Genomic DNA, 27,266 nt, shown 5'->3' with positions numbered 1-27,266 from the left:
AAAATATCAGATTTCTTGGTTAAGTTTTATGTTTAGGTCAACTTTTTCTCTTAAACTATCAAAGCTATTGCTTTGAAACTTGCAACACTTGTTCACCATCATAAGCTGACCCTGTACAGCAAGCAACATAACTCCATCCTGCTTTTTGCAATAATTATTGCCCCTTTTGGACTTAGAAAATCATTTTCTTGGTTGAGTATTATGTTTAAGTCAACTTTTCTCATAAACTATCAAAGCTATTGCTTTAAAACTTGCAACAGTTTTTCACCATCATAAGTGGACACTGAACATCAAGAAACATAACTCTATCCTGCTTTTTGCAAGAATGATGGCCCTTTTTAGACTTAGAAAATCATGGGTAGGACAATATTTCTATTACACAAAAAAAAATCAGATGAGCGTCAGCACCCGCAAGGCGGTGCTCTTGTTATTCAAAGGGGTGTTCACTGAAAATTTACTGACTGAATATTGAACAGTGCAGACCATAATAGGCCTGCATGATGCAATTTTTCCTCAATTTTAGTGGTTACCGCGCAATTTTCCCCTCCTTACGCCACCATTCCCCCAAAACTGGCTGTGACAGTCAAAGTTAGATAACACATGACTAACACCATTAACAAAATGAGTTCCTGTGTCTTCTGCAAGAACATAAACCGTCTGAATAAAACATGTCATGTTTTCAGATAGATCAGAGAAAGTATGACATACTAGAAGTGTAAATTTAACACAAATGGTCCTTGTTTGACCCTCTACCAAGATTGTCTAATTTATTTGATTCGTCAAAAAACATGGCCGCCAAAGGGCGTGATCACTTTTCCCTATATGTATAATATAAAATCTTGTGTAAAACTGTTTTAAGCCCGATTTTAAAATAATTTTACACAAATGGATCTTGTGTGACCCTCTACCAAGATTGTTCAAATTATTCCGATTCGTCAGAAGACATGGCTGCCAGGTGTAGGGAGGGTGGGGAGGTGGTGGGGGAGGGAGGGCATGGTCACTTTTCCGCATATGTATATAGTAGAAACTTTGTGGAAACTTTAAAAATTTCTTGTATAAAACTGTTAGCCTGATTTTAAAATAATTTCACACAAATTGTCCTTTAAGGAACGATATAACCTATTTTATTATATTTGTCTAAAATTTGCATTAAGAACTACATTATTTTGCTGAAGTTCATTAGAAATGCTAGTTTAAATGAAATATTACCTCACATAGTTGAAATACAAAACTTGGCTTTTTGGTTCAGATTGTGGAAATATACCAATATCTATGAAATGCCAGGGTAAAACTAGATATTATATTTACAAAAACTCAGCTTTCTACATATTTTCATATTAATGTGGTAATTTTTTTTTATAAAAATCAATAAAAATATGTTTCTAATTGGATCTAACTCTATGTAATGGGTCTTTATATTCTTGCAGAATATACGAAATGTGAAAAATTTCACAAAATGTTGTGATTGACCACCTTTAAAAGGAATGCTACTTGCATACAGTCATACACGACTCACATAGTCTGTCATACATATTTATACAATTGTACAAGGTAAATCGTAAACAATTACTCATGGAGGACATTTATTGCTAGGCAATAGTCTGGTTAAAAAGTACCGTAAACATATTGGTGTCCAGGTGCATTTGTTACAGACAATATTGTAAGCAATTTTATTTTTTAAGTTATAATTATGTGATTTTTATTTATAGAAACATTTCAAAAATCTTGTTAAATAATACCATAAACAAATTGTTGTCCCAGGTACATTTATTAGACACAGTATGGTATACAATTTATTATGTGATTTTTGTTTACTGAAACATTTCAATAGTCTTGGTAAAAATTACCGTATCATAAACAAATTGTACTCCCAGGTGCATTTATTAGACACAATATGGTAAGCACTTTATATATGATTTTTTACTGACAGAAACATTTCAATAGTCTTAAAAAAATCACTGTAAAGTTAAAAAACTTATCCTGGTGCATTTATTAGGCACAGTATGGCAAGCAATTTTATTTGTAATGTTATCTATTACGATTTTTATTTACAGATATATTTGCCTGCAGTATAACTTAATTATTTAAAGCAAAAAGTGAAAATGTGATTGATAGCGCAGCTTGATAATAGGCAATGATGATATGTGTGCAAATTTTTTATGTGTTTATGTAGTAGAAATTCTTACTGGAATTATGTTGTAGAATAGTGCTGTGATTTGTGATTTACGGTTTAGTCTCAGATCTTATTTTTGTTGATGAGTAATTATATAATACTGTTTTAATTTAATACATCAGGATGTCACCGTTTGTTAACTAGTACTGTAGGAAGACCTACTTGAAATCTATACATTTTAGGATTTAAGCAAAGGTAGAAATATACTTATTATTATATATTTAATAAGTACATGTGCTCTGGATTACTTAAAATAGCTAACATTGTCAGTCAGGGTAAGTAATCAGATATTTATTTTGATGAAATAAATCCTTTAAACATCAAGTTTTTATCATTATCAAAGTTTATCAAACCGATCCAACTACCTCTTGAACACTCCTTTCCAGATTTAACATTTACCCTGCTAAATTTCTATAATGAACTTGAATTTGGACAATACCATTAAATATTAAAGGTACAGATGTGCAGGCTGCAGGGTCTGCACTGGTCGCAAAGCCAGAATCACTTGCCGCCCAGCAGGCTAAGGGTTTTAAAGAATAACAAACCAGTTTTTAATGACTTGGATTTACTACTATAGACTGCATAATTTTTGCATAGACTTTAGCAATTTCATGGTTGGCAGCCTCATTTTTGGTAGGCCTAGATCCCAGGCTGACCTAGGAGGGGCCTGTGCCACCCCACCCTGTCAGCTGAAAAGTGACCTATACTCATTAAAGTTGCTCTCAAAATTTAGACCCAAAAAGAACCAGAGGCCACCATTTCATACATAGAAAATATCCAGGGGAGAACCCCCTGACCCCAGTAACAGGAGGGGCATTAACCTCTCCCGTACCCGTAACTTTCCCAACTCAGCGCTCTGCACCTCGCATGTAATGCCTTGGATCTAAACTGGTGCTCCTTCTCCCCACCCTCTCCCAATCAAATATTTCTGGATCTGGGCCTGTGTGGTGTAAAGAATTTACAAAACATGAGTAGATAGTTATTAGATTGGGGTAGATGTTGGTCGGGCGGGCGGCGGTGGCGGCGTCAAACTTGTGTTTCCGGTCAATAACTTTTGTTTCGGTAAAGATATTTGAATAAAACTTGGTATGTTTGTAGCTTATATCAAGACAAAGGCTGGGATTGATTTTGGGGTTTCTGGGGTCAAGGTCACTGTTACTTAAAATAGAAAAAGGGTTTCCGGTCAATAACTTTTGTTTCGGTAAAGATATTTGAATAAAACTTGGTATGTATGTAGCTTATATCAAGACAAAGGCTGGGATTGATTTTGGGGTTTCTGGGGTCAAGGTCAAGGTCACTGTTACTTAAAATAGAAAAAGGGTTTCCGGTCAATAACTTAACTTAGGAATGAGCTATCATGATGAAACTTGGTGTATAGAAAACTTATATAAAGTTGTAGCTTGGGATTGATTTTGGGGTTTCTGGGATCAAGGTCAAGGTCATTGTTACTAAAAATAGGGTTAGGGTTAGGTTAGGGTTAGGGTTAGCATATCTTCTACATGCATGGAGGGATTTTGATGAAAGTTGGCACAATTGTTCACCATCATGAGACGGAGTGCCTTGCACAAGAACCAGGTCCCTAGGTCTAAGGTCAAGGTCACACTTAGAGGTCAAAGGATACAAGAATGAAAACTTTGTCCGGAGCATATCTTCTTCATGCATAGAGGGATTTTGATGTAACTTGGCACAATTATACACCATCATGAGACGAAGTGTCTTGCGCAGTTCCCTTCTTTAGAATTACTTCCCTTTGTTGTTACTATAAATAGCTTATATTGTAACTTTTTCATTACTAGACGTAGGGAAAAATCGAGACCACTTTTCTGTAGTACAACATGCATGTTACATCCAATTTTGAGGTGTATTTTGACCAATCTCTACCTGGTAAGGATTTCTGTGTGGACTTACAATTTTTTTTTTTTTTTTTTTTTTTTTTTTTTTTTTTTTTTTTTTTTTTTTAAGATTAACTTCCCTTAGTTGTTACTTTAAATAACTTATATTGTAACTTTTTTATAATTGACCGTAGGGAAAAACCAAGACCACTTTTCTGTGGTACAACATAGTTGTTACTTTCTAATTTTAGGTGTATTTTAAGGTATCTCTACCTGGTAAGGAGTTTTTTTGTGGACTTAGAAAAACAAAAGAATTACAATGATTACTAAACAACCACAAAATTAAAATTACATCTGCAAATACAGGTGCTAGAGTAAAGAAATTTGCTGTGACGGGCGTATATTGTGACATTCTGGCACTCTTGTTTATTAGCTCACCTGAGCAATGCTCAGGTGAGTTTTTCTGATCGCTTGATGTCCGGCGTCCGTCGTCCGTCGTCTGTCGTCCGTCGTCTGTCAACATTTAGCTTGTGTATGCGATAGAGGCTGTATTTTTCAATTAATCTTCATGAATATTGGTCAGAATGATAACCTTGATGAAATCTAGGCCGAGTTCGAAAATGGGTCATTTCGGGTCAAAAACTAGGTCACTAGGTCAAATTAAAGAAAAACCTTGTGTATGCGATAGAGGCTGTATTTTTCATTTAATCTTCATGAATATTGGTCAGAATGATAACTTTGATGAAATTTAGGCCGAGTTCGAAAATGGGTCATCTCGGGTCAAAAACTAGGTCACTAGGTCAAATCAAAGAAAAACCTTGTGTATGGGATAGAGGCTGTATTTTTCATTTAATTTTCATGAATATTGGTCAGAATGATAACTTTGATGAAATCTAGGCTGAGTTCGAAAATGGGTCATCTCGGGTCAAAAACTAGGTCACTAGGTCAAATCAAAGAAAAATCTTGTGTATGCGATAGAGGCGGTATTTTTCAATTAATCTTCATGAATATTGGTCAGAATGATAACCTTGATGAAATCTAGGCCGAGTTCGAAAATGGGTCATCTGGGGTCAAGAACTAGGTCACTAGGTCAACTCAAAGAAAAACCTTGTGTATGCGATAGAGGCTGTATTTTTCAATTCTTCTTAATGAATATTGGTCAGAATGATAACCTTGATGAAATCTAGGCCGAGTTCGAAAATGGGTCATCTCGGGTAAAAAACTAGGTCACTAGGTCAAATCAAAGAAAAACCTTGTGTATGCGATAGAGGCTGTATTTTTCAATTGATCTTCATGAATTTTGGTCAGAATGATTGCCTTGATGAAATAAAGGCCGAGTTCGAAAATGGGTCATCTTGGGTCAAAAACTAGGTCACTAGGTCAAATCAAAGAAAAACCTTGTGTATGCGATAGAGGCGGTATTAGCCCGCCCGCTTAGCTCAGTAGGTAAGAGCGTTGGTCTACGGATCGTGGGGTCACGAGTTCGATCCTCGGGCGGGGCGTATGTTCTCCGTGACTATTTGATAAACGACATTGTGTCTGAAATCATTAGGCCTCCACCTCTGATAATTCATGTGGGGAAGTTGGCAGTTACTTGCGGAGAACAGGTTTGTACTGGTACAGAACCCAGGAACACTGGTTAGGTTAACTGCCCGCCGTTACATGACTGAAATACTGTTGAAAAACGGCGTTAAACCCAAAACAAAAAAAAAAAAGAGGCGGTATTTTTCAATTGATCTTCATGGATTTTGGTCAGAATGATATCCTTGATGAAATCTAGGCGGAGTTCGAAAATGGGTCATCTGGGGTCAAAAACTAGGTCACTAGGTCATATCACATAAAAACCTTGTGTATGCGATAGAGGCTGTATTTTTCAATTGATCTTCATGAATTTTGGTCAGAATGATTACCTTGATGAAATTTAGACCAAGTTCGAAAATGGGTCATCTGGGGTCATAAACTAGGTCACTAGGTCAAATCAAAGAAAAACCTTGTGTATGCAATAGAGGCTGTATTTTTCAACTGATCTTCATGAAATTTAGCCAGAATGATTACCTTGATAAAATCTAGGTCGAATTCGAAAATGGGTCACCTGGGGTCAAAAACTAGGTCACTAGGTCAAATCGAAGAAAAACATTGTGTATGCAATAGAGGATGTATTTTTCAATTGATCTTCATGAAATTTGGTCAGAGTGATTGCCTTGATGAAATCTAGGTCGATTTTGAATATGGGTTATCTGAGGTCAAAAACTAGGTCACTAGGTCAAATTAAAGAAAAATCTTGTGTATGCGATAGAGACTGTTTTTTTCAATTGATTTTTATGAAATTTGATCAGGTTGATTGCCTTAATGAAATCTAGGCCGAATTTGAATATGGGTCATCTGAGGTCAAAAACTAGGTCACTTGGTCAAATCAAAGAAAAAACTTCTGTATGTGATAGAGGCTGTATTTTTCAGTTGATCTTCATGAATTTTGGTCAGAATGATTGCCTTGATAAAATCTAGGTCGAGTTTGAACATGGGTCATCTAGGGTCAAAAACTAGGTCATATCTAAGAAAATGCTTGTTTTATCGCAAGAGACCAATTTTTTGGTCCAATCTTAATGAAAATTGGTCAGAATATTTGTTTCCATGAAATCACTAGGTCAAACCTGTTTTACACTGTTATGGAGTGTTTCTTAGGTGAGCGACCTAGGGCCATCTTGGCCCTCTTGTTCTTATGAAAGGTGTTGAAAACCTGGTATCGTGGCATTGCCGCGTTTCTTGTTTTTTTATGACATGATGCAGATTGACCTGTAACCTGCTAAATTTCTATAATGAACTTGTCCATCTTTCAATTTGGACTGTACCATTAACTGTAAAAAGGGGTGCTTACCAAAATAATACTGACATAGTGTAGATCATGATCAGCCTGCACATTGCTTACCAAAAAGATACTGACATAGTGTAGATCATGATCAGCCTGCACATTGCTTACCAAAAAGATACTGACAGTGCAGATCTTGATCAGATCGCACTGATGTTCAGGATAAAGGCGGAATCAATACTGTCCAGCATGATAAGAGTTAATATTCAAAATAATCTTGAGTTCGCGCGTGGCATTTCTTGCGAATGTTAGAGAAAATGAAACCATCCTGAATATAGTGCAATCTACAATGCATGTTTCCATTGGGAATACTCATTTTGTCAATTACTTACAGAGAATAGAAAACATGTGAGAACTCTAGGAATCGGCAGTAGATATTTTCTGGAGTGCAGTACTTCTTTTCGGAAGTGCTTGAATGGAATGGCTATCAATCCCTGGTTCTGTCTGGAGCAAGACTACCAGTCCTTGGATCCTAATTATTGATTTTGGGTTCTATGTATGACTACCAGTCAGTTGTTCAAAAGTATTACTTTGGGTTCTGTATATGACTACCAGTCAGTGGGACCTAAGTATTAACTTTGGGTTCTGTGTATGACTACCAGTCAGTGGGACCTTAGTATATAGTTTGGGTTCTGTGTATGACTACCAGTGAGTGGGACCTAAGTATATAGTTTGGGTTCTGTGTATGACTACCAGACAGTGGGACTAAATTATTAACTTTGGGTTCTGTGTGTGATTACAAGTCAGTTTGGGTTCTGTGTGTAACTACCAGTCAGTGGGACCTAAGTATTTTCTTTGTGTTCTGTGTATGACTACCAGTCATTAGGACCTAAGTATTAACTTAAGGTTCTGTGTATGACTACCAGTCAGTGGGACCAAATTATAAATTTTGAGTTCTATGTATGACTACCAGTCGGTGGGACCAAATTATTAACTTTGGGTTCTATGTAAGACTACCAGTCGATGGGACCAAATTATTAACTTTGGGTTCTTTGTATGACTACCAGTCACTGGTACTTGAGTATTTACTTTTGTTTTATGTATGACTACCAGTCAGTGTGACTTTAAGTATTAAACTTTGCATTCTGTTATGACTAACAGTCAGAGGGACCCAAGTATTAACTTTTGATTTTATGTATAACTACCAGTCAGTGTGACTTTAAGTACTAACTTTGCATTCTGTGTATGACGACCAGTCAGAGGGACCTAAGTATTATTTTTTGGTTTTATTAGCTCACCTGTCACAAAGTGACAAGGTGAGTTTTTGTGATCGTGCAGCGTCCATCGTCCGTGCATGCGTGCGTAAACTTTTGCTTGTGACCACTCTGGAGGTCACATTTTTCATGGGATCTTTATGAAAGTTGGTCAGAATGTTCATCTTGATGAAATCTAGGTCAAGTTCGAAACTGAGTCATGTGCTGTCCAAAACTAGGTCAGTAGGTCTAAAAATAGAAAATCCTTGTGACCTCCCTAGAGGCCATAATTTTCAATGGATGTTCATGAAGATTGGTCAGAATGTTCACCTTGATGATATCTAGGTCAAGTTCGAAACTGGGTCACGTGTGGTCCAAAACTAGGTCAGTAGGTCTAAAAATAGAAAATCCCTGTGACCTCCCTAGAGGCCATATTTTTCAATGGATTTTCATAAAAATTAGAATGTTTACCATGATGATATCTAGATCAAGTTCCGAACTGGGTCATGTGCGGTCAAAACCTAGGTCAGTAAGTCTAAAAATAGAGAAACCTTATGACCTCTCTAGAGTCCATACTTTTCAATGGATCTTCATGAAAATTGGTCAGAATGTTCACCTTGATGATATCTAGTTCAAATTCGAAACTGGGTCACATGCCTTTAAAAACTAGGTCATTAGGTCAAATAATAGAAAAACCTTGTGACCTCTCTAGAGGCGATATTTTTCATGGGATCTGTATGAAAGTTGGTCTGAATATTCATCTTGATGATTACTAGGTCAAATTCGAAACAGGGCCAACTGCGGTCAAAAACTAGGTCAGTAGGTCTAAAAATAGAAAAACCTTGTGACCTCCCTAGAGGCCATATTTTTCAATGGATCTTCATGAAAATTGGTCAGAATGTTCACTTTGATGATATCAAGTTCAAGTTCGAAACTGGGTCACCTGCCTTTAAAAATAGGTCAGTAGGTCAAATAATAGAAAAACCTTGTGACCTCTCTGGAGGCGATATTTTTCATGGGATCTGTATGAAAGTTGGTCTGAATATTCATATTGATGATATCTAGGTCAATTTTGAAACTGGGTCAACTGCGGTCAAAAACTAGGTCAGTAGGTCTACGTCGTCCATGTGTTCGTGCGTAAACTTTTGCTTGTGACCACTCTGGTTTAAGATCCAGCCTTGAAATTTGGATGACATGTACAGTTTTGCACACCAATCTTCAAACTGTCTTTCAGTGACCATAAATGTGACCTACTTATCTACTTTCTAATAATTTAGCATCAGTTTGCCATTTGAAACATGTGGTTCAGTATACTCAGGTGAGCGATTCAGGGTCATCATGACCCTCCTGTGTATGACTACCAGTCAGTGTGACTTTAAGTATTAACTTTGCATTCTGTGTATGACTACCAGTCAGAGGGACCTAAGTATTAACTTTTGGTTTTATATATAACTACCAGTCAGTGTGACTGAAATATTAACTTTGCATTCTGTGTATGACTACCAGTCAGAGGAACCTAAGTATTAACGTTTGGTTTTACCCAGTGGTATGGGAGACATATTGATTTAATCCTGTCTCTGTGTGTGTGTGTTTGTCAGTCTGTCTGTCACAAATTTTGTCCGCACTCTTAAGTCGAACATTTCTAATCCAGTCTTCACCAAACTTGAACAAAATGTGTTTGCAAATAAGTCCTCGGCCAAGTTCGATAACTAGCCAGATCTGCCCAAGCACTTCGGAATTATGGCCCTTGAACATAATTACCAATAGGCCGGTTACTCCAACAAGTGAATTACCAACAGGCCGCTTACTCCAAAACGTAAACAGTATATAAAGACAGACATACTATTCAGATGATTAGGCAGTTGTGGGAGACATGCGCTTTTCTCAAAAGCACCTCTAGTTTCTATAATGAACTTGTCCATCTTTCAATTTAGACAGTACCATTAACTGTTAAAAGGGATGGAATCTTTGCTTGATGCTACAAGGATCAAATAAGGTGGCATTGTTTCCCAACAAAACTGCTATGTTTTGAAAGGATACAGACTTAATTCCAGCAAGAAATTTTCACAAGATATTTTTGTTGCTTTTATCCCCAGCTTCAAAAAAAAGAAATCAAGTAGAAAATATTAAATGTATTGCATTGATTCCTTATTTTTGTATCTGCCTAAGCTACCTTAAATAAATATAAATTTTTTACATTTTCAAAAACTCTTTCATGTCATTTGTATAAATAATCTATCGTCTCAAATTTACTGAAATGAATTATATGTGTATTGCGATAAATCACTAAAAGGTATATTTCCAGAACAAAATCCTGGCTAAACCGTGGACTAGCCTTGGGTTCTGTGTATGACTGCCTAGCAATGGGTCATGAGTAGTACTGCCTATCTTTTGAATTTGAGTGCCTTTCCTTGGAGTTTGATTGCCTGTCACATTTAAAGGTTATTAGATTTGTATCAAGAAATATGCATGAGTTCTGCAGCTGAAATATTGCGCGACTTTACTAAGGAGTGCAATATTATTCCGCGAAAGAACGAGTGCATATTTCTTGATGCAATGTATTAATCTTTTTCATGGGTTCCAGAGTTATGGCCCATTAGAGGGCCAGAATTTGCCATTTTTGGCTTGTGAACATGATGAGACCACATTTTGTGATCAACTTTAATCAAACTTGCACACAACTTGTATTGGCATAATATCTTGGTTCCTTTCAAAAACTGGCCAGATCTCATCATGGGTTCCAGAGTTATAACATTTTGCAATCAACTTTAATCAAACTTGCACACAACTTGTATTGGCATAATATCTCGGTTCCTTTCGAAAACTGGCCAGATCTCATCATGGGTTCCAGAGTTATGGCCCCTTAAAGGGCCAAAATTTGCTATTTTTTGCATGTGAACACGATAGAGACAACATTTTGCAATCACCTTTAATCAAACTTGCACACAACTTGTATTGGCATAATATCTCGGTTCTTTTCAAAAACTGGCCAGATCCCATCATGGGTTCCAGATTTATGGCCCCTTAAAGGTCCAAAATTTGCTATTTTGGCTTTTGCAGCCATGTAGAGACTTCATTTATGGTTTGATTTGATACAAAATATCTTCAACAACAATAAATCTTGGATTCCATGATGAATCTGTCAGATTCAGCTATAGATTCTGGAGTTATTTTATATCTGATTACCTCCCCTGATTTTAATCAAAATGGATTTATATCAGTAAGTACTTATAGGACTCATTTGAAATTTCATTATTGCCATTAGTTGGACTCGGACAATCAGGGTAGGTAACTATGGACTGATTTTATGTCAAATTACCTCCCTTTATTTCCAATTTAAATGGGTATATCTCCGTAACTAATGAAGATACTGATCTGAAATTTTATTTATGCCATCAGATGGACTTGGACAATCAGTGAAGATACATATTGACTCAGTTGATGACAAATTACCTCCCTTTATTTTTGTATGTAAATGAATATACCTAGCAGCTTCTAATGAGATCGGTTTGGACCGTTATTTATGTCTTCCATGGTAAGAAATATCTACTTTTACTTACTTTTCTAATATATTGTTGTAAAGGCTTGTACTCTGTATCTTTTACATGCATATACCAATGCATGATTACCTCCCCTGATTTTAATAAAAATGGATTTATCTCAGTATTTATTGGAGTCATTTGAAATTTCATAATTGTCATTAGTTGGACTGAGACAATCAGGGTAGATGAATATGGACTGATTTTATGTCAAATTACTTTGCTTTGTTTCAAATTAAAATGGGTATATCTCCATAACTAATGAAGATACTGATCTGAAATTTCATTTATGCCATCACATGGACTTGGACAATCAGTTTAGATACATATTGACTGGATTGATGACAAATTACCTCCCTTTATTTTTTTATGTAAATGAATATACATTAGCAGCTTCTAATGAGATTGGTTTTAAATGGTATTTAAGTCTTCCAGGGTAAGGAATAGTCATGCTAGTACAGAAATGCAGCATTTGAGCCTAGGATCCTCTACCTTGGTATGGAGATTGGCCCTGACTAGTATGTGACCCATAGGTCAAAAGGGACTGTTACAAGAAAATATTTAACCTGATGATATTTTTAAAATGTGTATGCCTATGTGATCTATTTCAAAACTTGATATAATCATTAAGAGCAATGGTACTCAGGTGAGCGATATATAGTCTGCCAATATCTGAGGAAAATGTGACTTATGATGGCATTTTTTGTTAATGCTCGGATATTATTATAAAAGTGTTCCTTAGGATCAAACATTAAATTTAAAAGGGGCTGTCGCCTTATGGGGTTCCTCATTACAGTATAATGGGGTCAAAGGTCAAATGAGTGCATTTACAGATAAACTATACCGCTGTTCACTCGTTTTATTTTTATAAAACATCTAAATTGGTTTAAATATTGTTTTTCAACGCTCTTTAGTATTTTGTAAATAAAACTGATGATAATATTAAAAATATATATGCATAATATATATATATATATATTATATATAGAATAATATATATCTAGGAAAAGTGGCAAACGATGGCAAAGTGTGTTATACTTGACATGTTTGCCAATCTAATATGTAGATCAACTGCAAAAATATTTTTGGTACTGTCGTATCCAAGGGTTATTTTAATGTAATTTCAAGGTCACAGACATGTCAAGGTCAAAAATGAACTTTTGAAAATGACTTCTAAGGTACTAAAGGAAGCAAAATAGTGCATTTATTAATAATAAACTCAACAACTTTTCTAACTCCACACCTGTTTTTTTTTTCTTTTGTCGCCAAATTTTGACAGATTTGAATGATGTTCTACACAATGTTTAATGATTATTTTATTATAATAAAACATAAAAACGATCATAGCCTGAATTATATTCATTTAACCGTAAGGGTAACATTCTGTGACGTTTTATTTTTAGGTTACCTTATTTGAACTGTCATATGGCTCAATGAATGTACGCACAGTTGATATCGCTGTAACGTTTATTTAACTGAACTGGTCATTAAACAATGTGTCCAATTTTCATTCAAATCTGTCAAAATTTGGCAAAGATAAAAACAAAAGTCAGTTAGCAATAAAATTTGAATTTAAGCTTTGAACTGACTATCAAAAGATTATTTACATACTGTACACCTTTTGATAAATGTGTGGGAAAAGAAAAATGTGGTTGGTTTTGAGGAGGAAGACTACAACGAAAATGAATTATATATAAATATATATATAAAATTCTCACATAAACAGTTAAAATCACTTTACTGTCATGAATACAACCAAGTATTTTAGCTCAATAAGGAGAGCGCAGATCTAAGGATCGTGGGTCGTAAGTTTGATCCCAAGGAGAGGTGTATGTTCTCCATGATAATTTAATAATAGACATTGTAAGGAGTAACTGCGTCCTCCACTTCTGAATCATATGGAAAAGTTGGCAGTTACTTGCGGGGAAAAGGCTAATACTTGTAGAGACTCCAGAAACACTGATTAGGTTAATTGACCGCCGTTACATGATTGAGGTACTGTTGAAAGTAACATTTACATATATGGAATGCTTCTCCAGCTTCTAAAATAATCATTTCAATACTGGTGATAATTCATTATAATATGATATATATTTATGTTAATTTATCCACGCGGTGATTGTTAAATAGGACCATTTTAGAGGAATAACTGAAATATAGGTCACAATACACAGAACATGTACGGTAATAAACAAAACAGAACAGATCTGTAGGAATTCAACTAGTTACTCTATACACCATGTCTTTGATTTGCTGTAATTTGTTTCCTTTTTTACTAACAGTCAGACATTTATCATCATGTTTTATGTATTTGTAATTTAATAAAGTAGAACATTTCAAGAACTATCAACGAAGCTCTTAATGCGATATTTGCATTATTTTATTCTAAAAATTCAGCACGCTATTTCTTTTTTGAATCTTATAATTTTTGGCTTTGCTTCCACACGCTCACTTTCTGTTCAAAACAACAGTTGAAAACGAATCAGATCATAACAATTTACACTTCTGACACTTGGTTTCAGACAGGATGTCTTTGATTACATTGTGAAAAGAAAGCTAGTATCTTGACACTGAAACATTAATCATTCATATGTTTTACAAATTAAAATGTAAAAATAAAGATATAAAAAACATCAGAAAGGCTGCTTTAGATTTATTATAATAGTAACATTTAGGCAGATTCAGTGAAATATTGAAAATATACCTTTCGATATCTTCATGATTACTGACAGATGATGGTTCAGCTAATCAAAATGATGAATTATGGCCGTTCGATAGTAACTTAGAGATATACAATGTGTAAAAATAACTTTCTTCATGATGAGAAGACTGAGCATGAAGAAGAGATTTGAAATTCAAAACGATGGATTTATAATAAACAAATACTATCGATTGAATATGTCAGGCTAAGACGTCTATAGCTTGTGCTCCCATTTGTTTCATTTTATAACATCAGATTCCTTTGTGATACATTGGTAAGTTTGCTCTACCCGGTTCTATCACCAATCAAATACTCTGAAATCTAAAGGCGGTGTAACAGGCAAACAAACATGCTTACCCCTATATTCACAGTCATAAAGATAATACTAATAATATTCGATATACTTTCAAATTCACTGACAATTATTAAGCCTTTTTGAGTGTGACATTGATAGAACCAACATAAACAAACACTGGTCGTTACAAAATTGTAGATATTGAAAACACTTGAAGAGCGGTTATCAGTCCTTATAATAGCCTAATGTTAATGTGCAAAGAAATATTTTTTAGCTGATTCAAAAATATGATGAGTACCATTTTCATGATGCTAATGAAATGAAAATAAAAACAACATAACATTTGCGGTTATCTAATATCTATATTCAACCTTTGATATCGCTTACTTTTTGTACATAGATGGTATTTCTAAATGCCCACGCTTTCCTGAAATTACTACATCACATGCGTAAACCACTGGAATAGATTTTTAATTGACAGGATAGACCATTTTAGGTAATGCTTGAGAGAATTTGCACATTTCATACTATCTCACAAACAGACTTAATCAAACTGAGTTTGCTATTTTACGTCCTTGAGTTCTATGCTTCAGAAAGAATCTTTAGATCTGTCAATAGTTATTACAGTCAAACTATGTTCGCTAGTGCTCGAAGGGACAAGCAAAATGTGTTCGAGATATCAGTAGTACAGGCCAACGTGAAGTACACATTATATAGACCTGACAATGAGTTCGAGCCAAGAGTAGTACGCGAATAATCCTAATTCGAGCAAACGAAGTTTAACTGTACCAGTCTTATAATATGCGCCATAGAATTTTTCTACCTGTACTGTTCATACAGACAATCAAATAGGCAATCAAATAGCCTTTTTTAAAAAGTGTTAGCCTGAAAATGGAAGTTTTAGAATATCAAACATGAAAAGATAGCTTTTATAAATGAACAAAATATCAGAGCGTACGAAAAATTAAGCTCATTCTATAGAAATAACTCTAGTCGTTTTGAATTTTGCCAGTCTCAAATGCAATAAATCTACACGAAGTAACTTATTTACTTCTAAAATTCATAATTATCACCGAAAAATTACAAGTTTATATTAAAAGGTAGCAAAAATGGCGAAAATCTGACGTTTATAACAAATATGCACTTATTGACCTTTGACCTTGTGCTGTGACCTTACTATGACCCTTAGAAGGCGACAGCCCCCCTGAAACTTTTCAAATTTTTATAAAGTTAACAATGAACATGGCTGTCGGGCATTAACAAAAAATGCCATCAAAGGCAATTTCTAGGCCACTTTTCTGGATATATAGGCAGACTAATAGGGCCATCATGGCCCTCTTGTTATTACATACGCATCTGTACTTACAGTTATTGTTTTATAAACAATAAAAATTTGTTCTTAAGCCAGAGTAAAATTGAAAATATTGTCGCTTAAGAACTTTTAAGCCTGACGACATACATGAAATTGACGTCACAAATGACATCACACACCCCATATGAAATGTAAACGTCAGTATGAAAAAATATTGACGTTTCAGGTTCCATTGAAACTTAACAGATTTTATAAATGAGTATGTAATAATTTATATTATTGACATTGTGCCTTTAAAACACATAAACGCAATACTGTAGCAACTCATTCTGAACACAATGTAGGGAGTTACTACATTTATTAATTCAACCCTCGCTATGTTAGTTAACCATTTTACATATTCTTTCAGTTACAGTTAAAATGACCGAGGAGGAGATTGGATATTTTGGGGAGAAGTTGGAGGATTTGATTCCAGCCAATTTGTCTTCCTCGTACCCTCCACACCACGAGAGAGCAGGGCATCTACACTTTCCTCATATGTTCCACAAAAAACATAAAGAGCAGCGAGAATATAGTCCGTTGCTTGATAATGATGAGCCGGATATGACGTCGTATCATAGACACGATCTACAGACCGTGTATGAAGGAGTGAAGGCTATCTATAATCCTAATAACAAGGTAAGTGGCTACCAACATCGTCTGATTAGGAAATAATTTGAGAAATTAGTCCATTGGATGTGTAACTTCTTTGTCATGTTTAGATAAATTAACCTTTACCCTGCTAAATTTTTAATATGCACTTGTCCATTATTCAATTTGAGCAGTACCATTTATTAATCCCCTGCCACGAGTGGAGTGGTGGGGGTTATAGGAATGGTCTCCGTACTTCCGTCAAATGATCACCTTATCAAGACGATGTGCAGAACTTATGAGTGAGCCATGTTGGCTCAAGGTTAAGGTCACAACTCTAGGTCAAAGGTTGAGCCTTCAATTTTGTGTCTGCTCTATATCTCCTAAACCCATTGAAAGATAATCTTGAAACTTGGGTCAAATGATCACCTTATCAAGACAATGTGCAGGTCTTATGAGTCAGCCATGTTGGCTAAAGGTCAAGGTCACAAGTCAAGGTAAAAGGTTTGAGCCTTCCATTTTGTGTACGCTCTTTATCTCCTAAACCCATTGAAGGATAATCATGAAACTTTGGTCAAATGATCACCTCATCAAGACGATGTGCAAAACTCATGAGTCAGCCATGTTGACTTCAAGGTCAAGGTCACAACTCTGCGTCAAATGTTTGAGCCTTCCATTTTATGTCCCCTCTGAACTCATGAGTCAGCCTTTTTGGCTCAAGGTCAAGGTCACATCTCAAGGTCAAAGGTTTGAGCATTCCATTTTATGTCTGCTCTGTTTCTCCTTAACCCCTTGAAGGATTGTAATTTGACTTGGCTGTAATATTCCATTTATCAAGACGATGTGCAGAATTCAAAATTCACCCTGCCAGCTTAAGGTCAAGGTCACAACTCGATTGTTTAATGGTTCCCCCCAATACCATAAACCCTTTCACTATCCATAACAATGGCGGGTGATATAGCTGTCTTTCAGACTGCCTTGTTACCAGTGAAGGGCTGTTCACTGAAAATTTACTGACTGAATAGCGAACTTTGCAGGCATGCATATGCAGGCTGATCTTGGTCTGCACTGGTCGCAAAGGCAAAATCACTTGCCACTAGCAGGCTAAAGGTTTATTAAAACTGTCTTCTGCCTATATATTGTTTTGAAAAAAAAAATTGTTAGAAATATTGAATGTTGTAATACCTCTATATAAGTTTTATTAGTTATAAACTGTCAAACATCGGTAATTTTTAGCTCACCTGTCACAAAGTGACAAGGTGAGCTTTTGTGATCGCGCGGTGTCCGTCGTCCGTCCGTTAGTCCGTCCGTGCGTCCGTAAACTTTTGCTTGTGACCACTCTAGAGGTCACATTTTTTGTGGGATCTTTATGAAAGTTGGTCAGAATGTTCACCTTGATGATATCTAGGTCAAGTTTGAAACTGGGTCACGTGCCCTAAAAAACTAGGTCAGTAGGTCTAAAAATAGAAAAACCTTGTGACCTCTCTAGAGGCCATATATTTCACAAGATCTTCATGAAAATTGGTCAGAATGTTCACCTTGATGATATCTAGGTCAAGATCGAAACTGGGTCACGTGCCTTCAAAACCTAGGTCAGTAGGTCTAAAAATAGAAAAACCTTGTGACCTCTCTAGAGGCCATATATTTCACAAGATCTTCTTGAAAATTGGTCAGAACGTTCATCTTGATGATATCTAGGTCAAGTTCGAAACTGGGTCATGTGCCTTAAAAAACTAGGTCAGTAGGTCAAATAATAGAAAAACCTTGTGACCTCTCTAAAGGCCATATTTTTCATGGGATCTGTATGAAAGTTGGTCTGAATGTTCATCTTGATGATATCTAGGTCAAGTTCGAAACTGGGTCACGTGTGGTCAAAAACTAGGTCAGTAGGTCTAAAAATAGAAAAATCTTGTGACCTCTCTAGAGGCCATATATTTCATGAGATCTGCATGAAAATTGGTCAGAATGTTCACCTTGATGATATCTAGGTCAAGTTCAAAAGTGGGTCATGTGCCTTGAAAAACTAGGTCAGTAGGTCAAATAATAGAAAAACCTTGTGACCTCTCTAGAGGCCATATTTTTCATGGGATCTGTATGAAAGTTGGTCTGAATGTTCATCTTGATGATATCTAGGTCAAGTTCGAAAGTGGATCACGTGCCCTCAAAAACTATGTCAGTAGGTCAAATAATAGAAAAACCTTATAACCTCTCGAAAGGCCATATTTTTCATGGGATCTGTATGAAAGTTGGTCTGAATGTTCATCTTGATGATATCTAGGTCAAGTTCAAAATAGGGTCATGTGTGGTCAAAAACTAGGTCAGTAGGTCTAAAAATAGAAAAACATTTTGACCTCTCTAGAGGCCATACTTGTGAATTGATCTCCATAAAAATTGGTCAGAATGTTCATCTTGATGATATCTAGGTCAAGTTTGAAAGTGGGTCATGTGCCATCAAAAAAGAAGTCAGTAGGTCAAATATTGAAAAAACATTGTGACCTCTCTAGAGGCCATATTTTTCATGGGATCTGTATGAAAGTCTGTCTGAATGATGATCTTGATGATATATAGGTCAAGTTTAAAACTGGGTCAACTGCGATCAAAAACTAGGTCAGTAGGTCTTGAAATAGAAAAACCTTGTGACCTCTCTAGAGGCCATACCCTTGAATAGATCTTCATGAAAATTGGTCAGAATGTTCACCTTGATATCTAGGTCAAGCTTGAAATGGCTCACGTGCCTTAAAAAACTAGGTCAGTAGGTCAAATAATAAAAAAACCTTGTGACCTCTCTATAGGCCATACTTTTCATGGGATCTGTATGAAAGTTGGTCTGAATGTTTATCTAGATGATATCTAGGTCAAGTTTGAAATTGGGTCAACTGCGGTCAAAAACTGTGTCAGTAGGTCTAAAATTAGAAAAATCTTATGACCTCTCTAGAGGCCATATTTTTCAATGGATCTTCCTAAAAATTGATCTGAATGTTCACCTTGATGATATCTAGGTCAGTTTAGAAACTGGGTCACGTACAGTCAAAAACCAGGCCAGTAGGTATAAAAATAGAAAAACCTTTTGACCTCTCTAGAGGCCATATTTTTCATGAGATCTTCATGAAAATTAGTGAGAATGTTCACCCTGATGATATCTAGGTAAAGTTCAAAACAGTGTCACGTGCCTTCGGAAACTAGGTCAATAGGTCAGATAATGGAAAAACCTTGTGACCTCTCTAGAGACCATATTTTTCAATGGATTTTCATGAAAATTGGTCAGCATTTTTATCTTGATAATATCTAGGTCAAGTTCAAAACTGGGTCATATGAACTCAAAAACTAGGTCACTATGTCAAATAATAGAAAAAACGATGTCATACTCAAAACTGGGTTATGTGGGAAGAGGTGAGCGATTCAGGACCATCATGGTCCTCTTGTTTATGGACATTGTGTCTGTGAGTGTATAAAATCCTGAAACAGCATCTCTCACTTGCCATGAAGGATATTTATGTAAGATATATGCATCAAGATTCAGGATGTCACTGTCGGGGATTAATACTGGTACGTGTGCGATTAACACTTTACATTGTAAACAAAACCAAAAGAGGAAAGCTGCCTTAACCGGCAGAACAACAGGGAAAAAGTCAAATTAAGAAATAAGTTCCCAAAAGTGGTTTATCGTAGAATAACCTGAGGTTTAAGTTCTTATGCGTAAGAATATATCACGAAGGCCGTAGGCCTGAGTGATATATTGTTTCGCATTAGAACGAAAATCTCGGGTTATTCTACGATAAATCACACTTAGGAACTTATTATTTCGATTCTAACACGATATACTAGTATCAAAAATGTTAGAAAAATGTGGTAACTACTTTTTATGACCGTACTACGCACCTGGATCCGATGACGTCATTGCACGCGAGTGGTATATTGCAGAATAACCCGAGATAGATTTTGCTCTACATGTACATAGGTTATTTGCTGGTCGTGTTAGAATGAAAAATGAAAATGCCGTATCAATAAGGAGCTACTTTTTGCAGTTTTAGGGTAATATAAATTTTATTTTGCCAACTGACCATACTAATGACAATACACCTTATATGGGTAGTTTTTAAAACAGTCTCAGTTTTCTTTAAGTCTGGTGAAATCTGTTAGTTCTGTGCTAGTGAAGTCTCTGTTCACAGTAGGCTGTAACTTAAAGTAACTTAAAGCCTGTGTTGGTGGAATCTGTGTTGATTGAAATTATTTTAGAGAGCTTTCTGTCAAATATGTATAGATATGTACATAATATTTAACACAGTTTAGGCGTAAAAAAAAATGTTTTGTTTCCAGTAGGCCCGACCCTAAATGTTTCATGGTGTTGGAGAATTTTTTCAACTTTTTAGCTCATCTCTCACGTAGTGATAAGGTGAGCTTTTGTGATCACCTTTTGTTCGTCATCCGTCCGTTGTTTGTCCACAATTTCTTGTGAACACAATAGAGACCACATTTTGCAAACAGTTTTAATCAAACTTGCACACAACTTGTATTAGCATAATATCTCGGTTCCTTTCGAAAACTGGCCAGATCTCATCATGGGTTCCAGAGTTATGGCCCCTTAAAGGGCCAAAATTTGCTATTTTTGGCTTGTGAACACTGTAGAGACCACATTTTGCAATCAACTTTAATCAAAATTTGCTATTTTGGCTTTTGCAGCCATATAGAGACTTCATTTATGGTTTGATTTGAAACAAACTTGCAAAATATCTTTATCAACAATAAATCTTGGATTCCGTGATGAATCTATCAGATCCAATGATAGGTTCCAGAGTTACGGCCCCTGATTGACCCCTGAAAGAGCATAAAATTTGTTAATTTTTACCTTATGAACATGATAGAAGTGACATTTGATATTTGATTTTAACCACACTTTCACACAACTTAAATCACAATAAGATCTAGGTTCCTTTCAAAAACTGGCTAGATTTCATCATGAGTTCTAGAGTAACTGCCCCTGAAAGGGGCAAAATTTTTTATTTTAGCTCATTCAGCCATATAGAGGTTTTTTAGTAAGCTTTGATTTGATACAAACTTGCACAGAATGTTTATCCTGATGATCTCTAGGCCTGGATCGAAACTGGCTCATGTCGGGTCAAAAACTAGGTCACCAGGTCAAATGAAAGGAAAAACTTGTTAACACCTTTGAGGTCACATTTATGAACCATCTCCATGAAACTTGGTCAGAATGTTTATATTGATGGTTTCTAGGCCAGGTTCAAAACTAGGTCATATGGGGTGAAAAACTAGGTCACCCAGTCAAATCAAAGGAAAAGCTTTAACACTCTTGAGGCCACATTTATGACCCTATCTTCATGAAACTTAGAATGTTTATCTTGGTGATTCCTAGGCCAGATTTGAAACTGGGTCTTGTGGGGTCAAAAACTAGGTCACCGGCTCAAATCAAAGGAAAAGCATGTTAACACTGTAGAGACCACATTTATTACTCTGTCTTCATGAAACTTGGTCAGAATATTTATTTTGATGATTCTAGGGCCAAGTTGAACAGGTGAGCGATATAGGGTCACCATGACCCTCTTGTTAATAAAAAGTTGTAAAACTGCACTTTTTATGCTTTAAACGTGGTCAGTGATGATAGAAATCAACTAACCAATATTCTAAAGACATAACCCCCTTATTTGTATTCATTTTTTGACATGAAAATAGTTTTCGAAAAGTCCCATTTATTAAAGAAAAATTAAAAAAAAAATAATTTTCTGACCTACCTACCCTAATTTTTAGCTCTACTACACATAGTGACAGAGTGAGCTTTTGTGAGTGCATTTTGTCCGTCATCAGTCCGTTCACAATTTCTCTGTTCCTTTCGAAAACTGGCCAGATCCCATCATGGGTTCCAGAGTTATGGCCCCTTGAAGGGCCAAAATTTGCTATTTTGGCTTGTGAACAAGATAGAGACCACATTTTGCAATGGATTTTAATCAAACTTGCACACAACTTGTATTGGCATAATATCTCGATTCCTTTCGAAAACTGGCCAGATCCCATCATGGGTTCCAGAGTTATGGACCCTTAAAGGGCCAAACTTTGCTATTTTGGCTTTTGCAGCCATATAGAGAGTTCATTTATGGTTTGATTTATACAAACTTGTAAAATGTTTTTAGCAACAATATATCTTGGATTCCATGGTGAATCCATCAGATCCAATAATTGACCCCAGAAAGAGCCAAAATTTGTTTATTTTTACCTTGTGATCACGATAGAAGTGACATTTTACATTCGATTTTTACCACACTTACTTACAACTTAAGTCACAATAATATCTCGGTTCCTTTCGAAAACCGGCTAGATTCCATTATTGGTTCTAGAATTACTGCCCCTGAATGTGGCAAAATTTTCTATTTTGGCCGTTTCAGCCATATAGAGGTTACATTTATGCTCTGATTTGATACAAACTTGCACAGAATGTTTACCTTGATGATCTCTAGGCCAAGTTTGATACTGGATCATGTGGGGTCAAAAACTAGGTCACCAGGTCAAACCAAAGGAAAATCTTGTTAACACTGTAGAGGCCACATTTATGACCATATCTTCATGAAACTTGGTCAGAATGTTTATCTTGGTGATTCCAAATCCAAGTTTAACAAGTGAGTGATATAGTGGCATCACCTTATCTCTGTAATTACTTGATGGATTTGCTTTAAACTTAAAATATTTATTCCTCACCCATCACCCAGATCATATGGCACTAGGACCATAACTCTCACACCAATATTTCATGAATTATCCCCCCTTTTTAGCTCACCTGAGCACGAAGTGCTCAAGGTTAGCTTTTGTGATCGCCCTGTGTCCGTCGTCTGTCGTCCGTCATTGTCAACAATTTGACTGTTAACACTTTAGAGGTCACAATTTTGGCCCAATCTTAATGAAACTTGATCAGAATGTTACCCTCAATAAAATCTTGGACGAGTTCGATATTGGGTCATCTGGGATCAAAAACTAGGTCACCAGGTCAAATCAAAGGAAAAGCTTGTTAACCTTCAGCCTACTGGAGGCAAGTGATTCTTCCTTTGCGACAAGTGCAGACCAAGATCAGCCTGCACATCCGTGCAGTCTGATCATGGTCTGCACTGTTCGCTATTCAGTCACTAAATTTTCAATAAACACCCCTTCAAATAATAAATGGTACTGCCCAAATTGAATGATGGACCAGTCAATTATAGAAATTTAGCAGGCTAAAGGTTAACACTCAGGAGGTCACAATTTTGGCCCAATCTTAATGAAACTTGGTCAGAATGTTACCCTCAATAAAATCTTGGACGAGTTCGATATTGGGTCATCTGGGATCAAAAACTAGGTCACCAGGTCAAATCAGAGGAAAAGCTTGTTAACACTCTGGAGGTCACAATTTTGGCCCAATCTTAATGAAACTTGGTCAGAATGTTACCCTCAATAAAATCTTGGACGAGTTCGATATTGGGTCATCTGGGTTAAAAAAATAGGTTACCAGGTCAAACCAAAGGAAAAGCTTGTTAACACTCTAGAGGTCACAATTTTGGCCCAATCTTAATGAAACTTGATCAGAATGTTACCCTCAATAAAATTTTGGACGAGTTTGATATTGGGTCATCTGGGTTCAAAAACTAGGTCACCAGGTCAGATCAGAGGAAAAGCTTGTTAACACTGTAGAGGCCACATTTATGACTCTATCTTTATGAAACTTGGTCAGAATGTTAATCTTGATAATCTTTAGGTCCAGTTTGAATCTGGGTCATGTAGGATCAAAAACTAGGTCACCAGGTCAAATCAAAGGAAAAGCTTGTTAACAACCTAGAGGTCACATTTATGACCATATCTTAATAAAACTTGGTCAGAATGTTAATCTTGATGATCTTTAGATCAAGATCAAATTTGGGTCAGGTGGGGTCAAAAACTAGGTAACTTGGTCAGATCAAAGGAAAAGCTTGTTAACACTCTAGAGGCCACTTTTTACGTAGATACCATGTATTAATGCGCAGTTTTTTGACCCCGGGACCACCCCGAATCGTGGAGTGCGCATAATACACAGGTATGACAATTTTCCAACTTCAAACAAGTTTGTTACCGATGTTCGCCATTTTGGTAAAGGGAAACTACTCCCGCGCTTACTGTCTCCGCTAAATCTAAGATTGCCGTTACGTTCCGTAAAAGATCGAATTGTTTATTTTCTTTCAAACAAAATTAATTTCATAAAATTTAAAAGTATTTTGACGAAAGAAATGTTATAAATCACAAAAATTATGTTACTAATTAAAGATCGGAATTATCTGTAACCGAGATCAAACTGTGACAACATAATTGACACGAGGTGACACGTTGATTGCGGTAATTACTGGCTTTATGATCGTGACAAAAAGACTATCACACCTTTTGTTATCAGTTTAAATTGAGAAGCTCATGTCATTTTGAAAGATACCATTCCGAAATATTGAATCAGCTGCTATTTATTATTCAAAAATAGTGAATTAAAAACAGGTAAAACAACAAATTAACAATAATTTACGGTTTTATTTTCGAGAAAACAAAAATCGTAGTACCGTGAGACCGATGCTGCTCTCCGCCGTGGAGATAAAATTTATTACCGGTGTCGATGTAAACTCTACTTTCGTTTTCCATCCACCTCAAAATTGACCAAATTTTTTTTTTTTTTTTTTTTTTTTTTTTTTTTTTTTTTTCCCCCAGGATTTTGGACTAAGATCGGGGGTGCGCATTATACACGGGTGCGCATTATACACGGGTATCTACGGTATTACTTTATTTTCATGAAACTTAGTCAGAATGTTAATCTTGATGATCTTTATGTCAAGTTCGAATCTGGGTCATGTGGGGTCAAAAACTAGGTCACCGGGTCAAATCAAAGGAAAAGTTAGTTAGCACTTTAGAGGCCACATTAATGACCATATCTTAATGAAACTTGGTCAGAATGTTAATCTTGATGATCTTTAGGCCAACGTTAAATCTGGGTCAGGTGGGGTCAAATACTAGGTCACCAGGTCAAATCAAAGGAAAAGCTAGTTAACACTGTGTAAGCCATATTTATGACCCTATCTTAATGAAACTTGGTCAGAATGTTAATGTTGATGATCTTTAGGTCAAGTTTAAATCTTGGTCATGTGGGGTCAAAAACTAGGTCACCAGGTCAAATCAAAGGAAAAGCTTGTTAACACTCTAGAGGTCATATTTATGACTGTATCTTCATGAATCTTGGTCAGAATGTTAACCTTGATAATCTTTAGGTCAAGTTTTAATCTGGGTTCATGTGGGGTCAAAAACTAGGTCACCAGGTCAAATCAAAGGAAAAGCTAGTTAACACTCTAGAGGCCACATTTATGACTATATCTTAATGAAACTTGGTCAGAATGTCAATCTTGATGATCTCAAGGTCAATCGGTCAGGTGAGTGATACAGGGCCTTCATGGCCCTCTTGTTACTTAGAATTTCAGGTTAAAGTATTGATGCACTTTCACTCGATCTCAGTTATTCCTACATGGATTTGATTGAAACTGAACGTAGTTGTTCCATATCATCTTCCACATCATATGACACAAGGCCCATAACTCTGGTACCAATATTTAATGAATTATCCCCCCTCCCCTTCAGGTTAAAGTTTTGATACACTTTCACTCTATCTCAGTTATTACTAAATGGATTTGATTCAAACTTAAAATAGTTGTTCTACCTTATCACCCACATCATATGACACAAGGTGCAAAACTCTGGCACCAATTTTTCATGAATTATGCCACCTTTTACTTAGAATGTAAGGTTAATTTTGATGCATGTTCACACTATCACAGTTATTGAATTTTTTGCTTAGAATTATACTTATATAGTGTTTTAATTCACTTTATCTTTACCTGTCTTATTACTTAATATTTTTGACACAGACTCGAGCTATTGTGCAATATCTTCTTCCACCATTGGAGTCATTAAACACTCCAGTGACAGCTCCACTTTCCTGAGATGTGCCTAGTTTCACTATCCAGCATTGAAATAGCCGAGCGCGCTGTCTCCTGTGACAGCTCCTGTTTTGAGCATGTTAGGGTAAACAAACAATTTTTTTTTACGCCTTACATTTCTTTGTTTTTTAAAGATATACTTTTTATCTCAGAATGTGAGTGAGATAAATTGATGATTTTTTAAAAGTTTAGTTCCTGTCAATATAGGGGATTAAGCTTATCTGAAACATTTGTACATATATTTATTACCCCTTAGATGGATAAAAACATGTCAGAAGTGTGTCTTATCTTGGCAGACTAAAACCTGTATAAAAACTGCATTAAAAATTAGCCTCTTGTTGGAACATTCATTTCTTACTAGTCACAGATGTCTAGCATAGTGTTTTTTTGAGATAATAAATTTTTCAGAATTGAATCCTCATCAAATATATTTAACTTGGTTTAAAATTTATGAATTTAATGTGTTTCTGTTTGTTTGTTTGTTCTGGGTTTAGGGTCATTTTTAGCTCATCTGATTTTTTGAAAAAAAATGATGAGTTATTGTCATCACTTGAGCGGTTGTCGGCGTCGGCGTCGGCGTCGGCGTTGCCTGGTTAAGTTTTATGTTTAGGTCAGCTTTTCTCCTAAACTATCAAAGCTATTGCTTTGAAACTTGGAATACTTGTTCACCATCATAAGCTGACCCTGTATAGCAAGAAACATAACTCCACCTTGCTTTTTGCAAGATTTATGGCCCCTTTTGTACTTA

At 35.9% G+C, this 27,266-nt stretch overlaps 1 protein-coding gene across 6 annotated transcripts in view; it reads left to right on the top strand.

The window, feature by feature from the left end:
* LOC123532297 (5'-AMP-activated protein kinase subunit gamma-1-like) overlaps positions 1-27,266 on the top strand; it is a 416,776-nt gene that overhangs the window by 27,453 nt on the left and 362,057 nt on the right. For 4 of the 6 annotated variants that reach the window (XM_053517856.1, XM_053517853.1, XM_053517855.1 and 1 more), the window contains exon 2: positions 16,321-16,589. In XM_053517856.1, the coding sequence (XP_053373831.1) occupies positions 16,321-16,589 (269 nt within the window). Of the gene's footprint in view, positions 1-2,139; positions 2,449-16,320; positions 16,590-27,266 lie in introns of those variants that run through there. The other 2 variants (XM_053517854.1, XM_053517858.1) reach the window with 2 other exon arrangements.

Source organism: Mercenaria mercenaria, chromosome 11 (genome assembly GCF_021730395.1).
Source record: "Mercenaria mercenaria strain notata chromosome 11, MADL_Memer_1, whole genome shotgun sequence".
NCBI classification, from domain to species: domain Eukaryota; kingdom Metazoa; phylum Mollusca; class Bivalvia; order Venerida; family Veneridae; genus Mercenaria; species Mercenaria mercenaria.
The sequence above is the reverse complement of the archived record's forward strand: the minus strand, read 5'-3'. Positions and strand labels throughout refer to the sequence as shown.